Source organism: Apium graveolens, chromosome 3, assembly GCF_009905375.1.
Source record: "Apium graveolens cultivar Ventura chromosome 3, ASM990537v1, whole genome shotgun sequence".
Classification (NCBI taxonomy): domain Eukaryota; kingdom Viridiplantae; phylum Streptophyta; class Magnoliopsida; order Apiales; family Apiaceae; genus Apium; species Apium graveolens.
In genome coordinates this window covers 40,155,083-40,164,438 of record NC_133649.1, presented here as the reverse complement: position 1 = coordinate 40,164,438, position 9,356 = coordinate 40,155,083, and the positions used below count along the sequence as shown (strand labels likewise).

The following is a 9,356-nucleotide window of genomic DNA, read 5'->3' as shown; positions in this document are numbered from 1 at the left end:
CTAAAAGGAAACTGGACATTATTGATAAGGAATTGGAGAATCAGTTTCCCAAGGAATCTACTCCAACTACAACTCAAGCATCAAAACCCTCTGTGGTATTTGAAGATATCAAGGTGGTGGATCCTTACAGGAACATCCATGATGAACCTATTGTGCCTAAGGATGAACCAGTAGAATGGGAGAACATACCAATTCCTGACTTCTATTTGCCAATCCTTAACAAGCCAAAGAGAACAAAGTCAAGAGCAGTCAAGAAAGTGAAGCTGTCACCTCTCAAATCCAAACAAGTAGTCAAAGCTCAATCTAAAGTCAATAGGGGAGATTACATGTACTTGTGTGACATCAAAGAATTTTCTGGTGTAAACCTCTATCTAGATGAACTAGATGAAGTGAGAGGAATTGATGCATACAGAAACCGACCTGAAAGGTTAGTGTTCAAGTACAAAGGAGGAAAAGAGATTCAGTGGCCACTTCACAGGATCCTTCAAGAAAGCCAAGCCGTACTGATTAAAGTTTATTCATCCTTCAAGAAGAACTTTGGGTTCAATATTACTGCAAGAAGATTGGTACTGAAGAAGATTGAAGAACTAAGGAGTGTTAGAGCTAAAGATGCACTCCCAAAGACTCTAATTATCCCTTACACAGGGAGAAGAGTGCATCTAAGATCCTACTGGCTGATGGAGTTCATGGATGACAAATGAGGGAGAAGATTTTTCAGATTAGAAGACCAATTGAGCATCTCTAGCAATGAGACTCTTTTGGAAATGCAAGGAAAGCTAAATCTCTCAGAATCTGATGAACTGGAATTCCACAGGCAGCTCCAAAATTAGATTGAGGAAAATAACAGAAAGCTTGGAAAGAGATCCAGACCTTCAAGGAACTAGATAAATCTGCTCAGGCTAGAGGAGCATCTTGAAAATGACTATGAGCAAAACTTTGTACATTTTGTTAATTGAAGCACTTTTCAGTATTATCTACTGTCTTTTAAAAGTTGTATTTTTAAGGTGTTTTGTTATCATCAAGTGTCTCTTAATTTCTCCAGTAGACATAAATTGTGGGAGATTGTTGTGTATATGTTGTGTACTTGATGATTTTATGAACAAAACACCTTGGTAGATTTTACTTAGTAAAATTTTGTAGCACTCGACGGATAAGGTTTACAGTCCCGACGGATGACTCAGTATAGTCCCGATGGATGATGACTTATTATCCATCGAGTGAGTAGCTTATGTAACAATAAGTCTGTAGCACATTTCTGTATACATATTGTTTAGAATCTGTAGTAGTATTTGAGTCATGATTGACTTTAGTTAGATACATAGAATAGGTTGATTAATTGTAGATAGATGATGTCTTGTAATTCTGCATAAGTGAAATGAAGTCAAGTGCCTGATTACTACCCAACGGATAAACAACAATGAATTCGACGGATGATCAACAACCCGATGGATTATTAATAACTCGACGGATGATCATGAACCAGCCGGATAAAGAATTCAAATATCTGTTGACAGTGACAACACAGTCACATGCGTCGAGTGGATGCAAATAGAATGTGGTAGCCTATTCAACTGGGTTTTCGAGAACAAAGAAGCATTGCCATTTCCATGCTATTATGAAGATATTCAAAGATGCCGGAATAGAGTAATGAAGTAACATTGTAATAGACTAGATAGTTTTGTTTTATTATCCTGTCTCATTACTTTGTAATCTTGGTGATATATAAACCAAGAAGTAGCAACTAAGGAACAATCTGATATACAGAAGCAGAGAAATATTTGTAAGCAGAATTCTTAGCATTTCTCTGCATTCTTAGTGTTCAATATTTGTAAGCAGCTGTGAGCTTTTTGCACACAGAGTTCTCTCGATATATATTATATATCTCTGGTGGAATCATTCAAATCCACCAGAAAGTTTTTAAAGACTCTTGTTTTTTAATACTTGTGTTTTGATTCATTTAAGTAACTATTCCGCATTGTGCTAATCAATTCACACCTATATATATATTCGAGTTAGAACATTTTTAATCAAGAAAAAGTTTCAAGAATTCCATTCAACCCACCTTCTGTAATTCTTGTTATATTGTTAAGGGACTAACAAAGATGTTTTGTCCGTTCTTGAAAAATCTGATGCTCATCAGTGTATTTGGCAGCAGTATTGTCACAATAGACATTAATAGATTTTGGAACCGAAATTTGGAGATCAGAAAGAGGCCTTCGAGCCAAACAAGTTCACTAGTAGTATAACTAAGGCTCCTGTATTCCGCTTCAATAGTACTTTTAGAAACAGGTTTTTGTTTCTTAGTCTTCCGAAAAATTAAGGAAGAACCAAGGAATACAGCATATCCAGATAAAGAACGAGCAAAAGAAGGACAGGTTCCCCAATCAGCATCACAATAAGTGGATAATGTCAAAGAAATGTTGGCTTTGTAGAACAAACCAGCATTCAAAGTGCCTTTCAAGTATATTAATACATGTAATGCAGCATGTAAGTGAGACTGTTCAGGAGCAGATAAAAATTGAGATAATTGCTGAACAGAATAAGAAATGTCAGGCCGTGTGAGATTCAAATAAAGAAGTTTACCAACCAGCCTACGATAGACTTCAGGATCATCCAATTTTGGAGAATCAGTAATACTTAATTGGAGGCCTTTAGACATGGGAAAAGCAACATGAGTACAGTTAACCATATTGTTATAATCAAGCAAATCAATAATATATTTTTATTGATTTAGACGAATACCTGATGAGTCTCTTTATACCTCATCACCAAGGAAATATGTAAGATCACCAAGATCCTTGATTGTAAACTCCTTATGTAAAACAGATTTGATAAAAGAGAACGCATCAAAATCATTTCTAGTGAGAAGCAAGTCATCAACATAACAAACTATGGCAGTAAAGGAAGCACCGACTTGTTTGATAAACAGTGAATAATCATGAGAAGACTGAGTATAACCCATTTTAATAAAAAAAATTTGTTAACTCAACATTCCATTGACGAGATACCTATCTCAAACCATAAATGGAACGTTTCAATTTGCAGACAAGACCAGGAGCTACATTATAACCGGGATGAAGAGTCATGTAAATATCTTCATCAATGAATCCATGAAGAAATGCATTATTTATATATAATTGCTGAAGATGCCAATTATCTGTAGCAGCTAAAGTAATTAAACAGCAGATAGTAGTGAACTTAGCCACAGGACTGAAAGTATGTTTAAAATCCTTCCATTTGATTTGTTTATCCCCTCTTTCCACCAATCGAGCTTTACATCGCTCAACAGACCCATCAGGTTTAAACTTGGATTTAAAAACCCATTTGGAACTAATAACATGAGCTCCATGTGGTACAGTTATAAGCTCCCTGGTCTGATTAGCTTCAAGAGCATCAAGCTCTTTCTGCATAGCCTCTACCCATCTAGGGTCCTCCTTAGCTTGTTTGTAAGATGTTGGTTCAGAAGTATTCAAGACTGAGTTAAGACTAACTAGGGAAGAATTATCTAGATGAGATAAAGTTGGCTCAAAAAATACATTACAAATTTGAGAAACAGCAGAAGAAGCATGAGAATTTGTAGTAACAGGAGGAATAATAAAATCAGTGAATTTCTTGGGTAATTGAGAAACTCTAGTAGTTATCCTAACAGGTACATCAGGTAATTGAGAAATATTAGGAGATGTACCAGATGAACTAAAAGTCAGAATTTCAGGTACAACAGGCGGCTGAGAAGAAGAAGGTAAAGAAACTGGCAATTCAGAATCAGTTTCGGTCAGAATGGGATTAACCGTGGGAAAAGAAGGTAAAGAAGAGGGAGAAGATGTCTTAAAAGGAAAACAATCTTCCTGAAAAACCAGTTCTCTACTCAAAAAAATTTGATGAGAAGAGAGATCATATAACTTGTACCTTTTTTGTGCATAAGGATGACCAAGTAAAATACATTTTCTGGCTCGATGGGCTAGTTTATCAGAAGGTTTGATAGCAGAAAAACAAAGACAATCTATAGTTCCAAGGTGGTCATAAGAAGCAGTCTTATTCATCAAAAGTTTATAAGGAGTTTTCCATTACAAGACTGAGCTAGGCATCAAATTAATCAAGTATGTAGCAGCCAAAATACAATCAACCCAAAACTTGATTGGTAAATTGGCATGAATTCTAAGGGCCCTAACTGTGTCTAACAAATGCCTATATTTACGTTCAACCCTACCATTCTACTGTGGATTACCAGGAACACTCTTTTGATGAATTATACCTTTAGCAGCAAAATGAGCAGCACGTTGATGTTGTACTATCACAGTCCCATTATCAGATCTAATGAACTTAACTGAGGTGTTATAGTGATTATCAATATAGACTAGAAAGGCTTGAACAATATTGAAAACCTGATCTTTAGTAGTAATCAGATGTGTCCAAGTTACTCTAGAAAAATCATCCAATATGGTAAGAATAAATCTACCACCAGTCAAATTAGGAGTCTGGTAAGGTCCCCACAAATCTATATGCAACAAATGGAAAGATGCAGGAGCTATTGATAGTGAATAATTAATTGGTAATTTGTGATGTTTAACCAAAATACAAGAAACCCAATTGAGTACATCATGAAATTTTTTACAAGGAATTTTGTTTGACAAATGTTTCAATTTACTAAGAGAAATATGGCCCAATCTGGCATGAATGACATCAAGTGAAGGAACAAGTTGAGAATATAAACATTGTGAAGATAACAATTGACTGGAAGGATTAGAACAAAAAAAATCTGTAAAGTCATCTTTTGCCAACAGCTTGGACATAATCAGTTGAAAGGTCCTGAAATGTACATGAATATTTATCAAATGTAGCAATTAACTTGTTTTGATCTAACAACTTTCCAACTGATAGAAGATTATGATTAAAATCTGGAACATATAAGACATGAGTAATCTTAATATGAGAAGTTAAAAAAAAGTTCCCACTTGAAAAACCAATTTACAAGAGCCATCGGGTAAAGCAATTGTGATAGGTGTATCAAGATTATGCAATTCAACAAACAAGGATTTAGAAAAAACCATATGATCACTTGCTCCTGTATCTATTATCCATAATGCAGAATTTGGGAGAACAGACTGAACATTAGAAGTAGAAATGATACCTGCAAAATTTACAGAAGTAGTATCATGTTCAGACATAAAAAGACCAGCATTCTGTTGTATCATTTTCATGACTTCTTTGTAAACATTAGAGATCAACTAACTATCCATGGAACCAGTAACACCTGAAGAACCAGAAGGCATATCCAAAGGAGAAGCACCAAGAATACCAGAAGTGTCATTTGAAATTTCAGTAAAATTAGCTACGAATTTATAAGATGGAGCAAATGTCTTACCTTTGAGATTAACATACCAGTCTGGAACTCCAACCAACTTGAAACATTGATCTAAACTATGACCTTTCCTTTTACAATGATCACACATTAAATCAAGCTTGGATTTCTTAAAAGCCTTCTTAGGCTGGAAAGATCTTGAAGGAGTGAAGGATTGTTTATTGCTATATAAAGCACTAACATCAGGAATCTTGACCATAAGATAAGTAAGGCTCTGTTGTTTCTTAATTTGTTGCAAGATATGATAAGCCTTCAAAACAGTAGGTAATGGTTCTATACTCAGAAGATTGGTCTTAACATTATCATAATTCTTGTTAAGGCCACAAATCAATTGAATCAGTTTCTTAGTTTCTGCCGCCTCATTAGCCTTTTTAACAACTCATAAGTGCATTTAGCTAAAGCTCCACAACTGCAATTAAATTGTCCTTCCAGAACTTGCAATTTATCCCAAACATTCTTAAGTTTTCCATAATATTCAGCAATTGACAGATTATTCTGTTCAATTTTAGACAAACTAGTCTGAAGCTCGTATAACAGCGGTGCATTCGATTTTCCAAATTGTTCAGTAACATCTAACCAAAGATCATGAGTTGAAGATGCAAAAATAAAACTATCAGATATTACCTGTTCCATAGAGAAAGTAAGCCACGACATCACCATATAATCGTTTCTAGTCCACTTGTTGAGATCTGGAGATGTCGATTTAGGCATAGGAAGTATTTCGTCAATGAAACCAAGCCTATTCTTCGCTCTGAGAGCTAATTTCACACCTCGACTCCAGTTCATGTTTGAGATAGGGAGTAAATTGGGAGATATTAAGAAGAGGTCTAAGAATATCTATTATGCTAGATTTTTAATGATGTTAGCTAATTTGATTCTGAGAACCTCATCATTGAGAACCCAATAAATAAACTAGCTTGTTGGGTCCAAGAGAGAAGGATTATTGCTGATCTTAACAGGTCAAATCATCACAAAGATGTTCCACTTGTATACATGCCTATCATGGAACATCCTCAGGTAAGTGAGGTAAACACTTCTGTCTCCACTACTTCTCAACTTATTTCTTTGCCTTTAACAGTGGCAATGGAATCTGTGAATATGACCAAACAGATGCCTACCCAAGCCATTAAACCAAAAATTTCAAAATCAAAAACCAAAAAAAACCCCTCTGGTTTCTCTCAAAAGAAACCAGTTGCAAAAACTACCAAACACCAATAGGGGAGTGTGGAGGAGAGTGAGTTGGGTGAGGGACGGGGTGAAAATCAAAGAAACCCTAAGGATAAGGTTGGTGAGGTAAGTGTACCCAACCCTAGCCACACCACAGTTTCCCAACAAGCTGTGGTTGTTAATAAGGAAATTAACACAACTCTAGTTTCATCCTCCCAAAAGGATGTTACTATTGAAACAAGCTCTCAACTAGGAGCACAGGCCAAGAGGGTAAGGGACACAAGTTCACCTCAAACTTATGCCAGAAAGAAGAGATCTAAAACCCTTGGGGATGCACATGGATCACACACAGTGCAAACTGGAGCTAAAGACTCAGTCACTGCACCATCTCAAATTCAGCTTGATGTGGCTCCAATAAATGTAGAGTCACAGCCAAAATCATTAATAATAGAAGCACCTGAAACACCAAATTCACCCACACACTCACTGGATATAGACATGATTCATACATCACTTCCAAATTCTCCATCTTTAACTCTATTGGAGAAACCAAAAATCCAAGTAAGTGAGCATCATCTTTTAGATGATTTGTTGGCTCACTTGCCATTTCTTTCTGAGTCTACTGAAACATCTGTGTAAAACCTTAAATCAATCACCACAGATGCAATAGTAATCTCAAATCCAAATTCATTCATTTCTTCTATCTCAACGGATATTGGTCATCCATTGACAAGTGATTGTCCTTCGACGGATATGCTTAACAACAGTTATCCGTTGAGACTTATAACTACTGCTTCGACGGATATTCATCATCCGTTGACAGTCACTGCACCACTTCAATTCACAACAATTGTCACAAGTGCAGTTGACTTAGTAGTAGCACAATCACTCTTAGGACTGAGGGCAGGGAGTGAAATGAGTGAGGGGTTGGGTTGTTCCAGGCAAAAGGAGAGGAAATGAGTGAAACAATGCAAACTATTTCTTCAAGTCTGGCAAAAGTGAGTGAGGGGAGTTCCACCTTAGTAGGTGAAGGTGAAGGTGTGAGGATGGTGAGACAAGGGGAGCTCTTGATGCAAGAAAATAGAGAAAATGAGAGAAATGCAGGTACAGGAGAAATAAGGATGGACATCATTGTTAGTGAGTCAATGAATATCAATGATGCAGAAAAAGAGACTCTATTTCAGCATGATCAAGATGTCATAGATTCCATCTCTTTGGATGCTGAGACATTTACTCATCCTATTCCAGCATATCAACTTTTGGCTGGACAGGGCAATGAAAATGCAGAAAAGATGCTTAACTTGGTGCATACAACTGAATCAATGCAAAGAGCAAAGGATGTCATCACAGCCATGCCACCTAGAGCTGGTGATGATGTTGACTATGGTACTGGTGAGTCTGAAGACTTCTTTGGAGATGATGGTGATGATGGTGAAGAGTTCATGGACATAGGGGGAGAAGCTGGCCCTAGCTCCAGATCAAACATCCCTCCTTGGGTATTTTCTAAAGAGTGTGATGAGCAGTATTTCAAGATAACTCTTTTTCACATCATCCAACAGATACACAATGCTCTTCAAGCCACTACCAATGCTAGCACCAAGAAGCTTCTACAGGTCCATCTCAACTCTCTGCAACTACATCAAATCCAAGCTCTTCAACACAATCAAGATGTCACTTCAATCAAGACTGAGATTGACCAAGTCAAGAAGAGTGTCTCTGAAAGATTGGATGCTACATTTCCAAACACAACAATGCTTGACATCAACAGACAGTTGAGGAGAAATTATAATCTTGCAACCAAAGTGGACTATTTGGACACTAGACTGAAAGCTGTAGAAGCCTCTCTCATAGCTATTCATCTTCAACAAGCACAACAAACTCAGTTGCTACAAAAGCTGGTGGCTACACAAACTTCTACCTCCACTCTACTTGATGATAAAAAAAAGGGGGAGAAAGAATCATCAATCCAAGTCAGTCAAGCAGAGCCAACCAGTGAGGGGAGCATGTGATAAATGTTCAAATCAGTTAAGTAATTGTTCCAGAAATTACTTTGCCAAAGCCACCAGTATTGGACAACATTGATCTGATCCAAATAGCAACCGCTAAAATTGATTCAAAGACAAATCCCAAGATGCTTGATGTTGCTGCTGTTGAGAAGGAACTAGATGAAAAATGGAAGAAAATTGATGTAGATATTCAAAAGAAATTTCATCACCTACAGAAACCAGACAAGACTTTTCATCACCATTCTCAAGTCAAATAAATCTCAGTGCATAAAATGAGTCTAAGAAACTTGGACAAATGCCAAACTTCATACATCAAATCTCCAAAAGCTAATCTGATTTTGAAGCCTAAAAGGAACTATTCAAAGTTCTCAAACAAAAATCCTGTGTATCTTATGTTTGAGACACCTAGGCCAGATGAAAAGAAGCTGTTGGCAAGGTCAATTGCATTTTATAAATATCCATCTGATTCAGTTCAAAAGAAGAGAATTGCCAAAATTTACAGGAATAGAAAAGAGATCTGTGTGGTGGCTGGACACCCTCTGTTTGTAGAAGCTAAGAAGGAAGAAAAAGAAAGGATCGAGCAAGAAAAGTAGCAGGCTGCATTAGATGCTAAGAAGCTCAAACAAAAGAAGGAGCAATCTGCTATCTTTGCCAAACTTCAAGATGTCAAATCTACAACTGAGATTTCTAAAAAACCACCTGTGATTACTGAAGCTCAAGATCAACAAATGCAAAATGAACCTCCACAAAAAAGAAATTTCAGATACAAGCTTCACTCCAAAAGAAAATTGGACTTTAGTGATGAGGAAATGGAGGACTACATT

General features: G+C 36.6%; 1 protein-coding gene across 1 annotated transcript; it reads right to left on the bottom strand.

Moving 5' to 3' along the window:
* Window positions 1–4,211: 4,211 nt before the first annotated feature.
* Window positions 4,212–6,145, bottom strand: LOC141714151 (uncharacterized). The gene is made up of 4 exons (XM_074517686.1): window positions 5,813–6,145; window positions 5,231–5,726; window positions 4,970–5,128; window positions 4,212–4,495 (listed from the first exon to the last, which is right to left on the bottom strand). Exons 1-4 carry the CDS (start codon window positions 6,143–6,145, stop codon window positions 4,212–4,214), a joined length of 1,272 nt encoding a protein of 423 aa, XP_074373787.1.
* Between the last annotated feature and the right edge of the window lie 3,211 nt (window positions 6,146–9,356).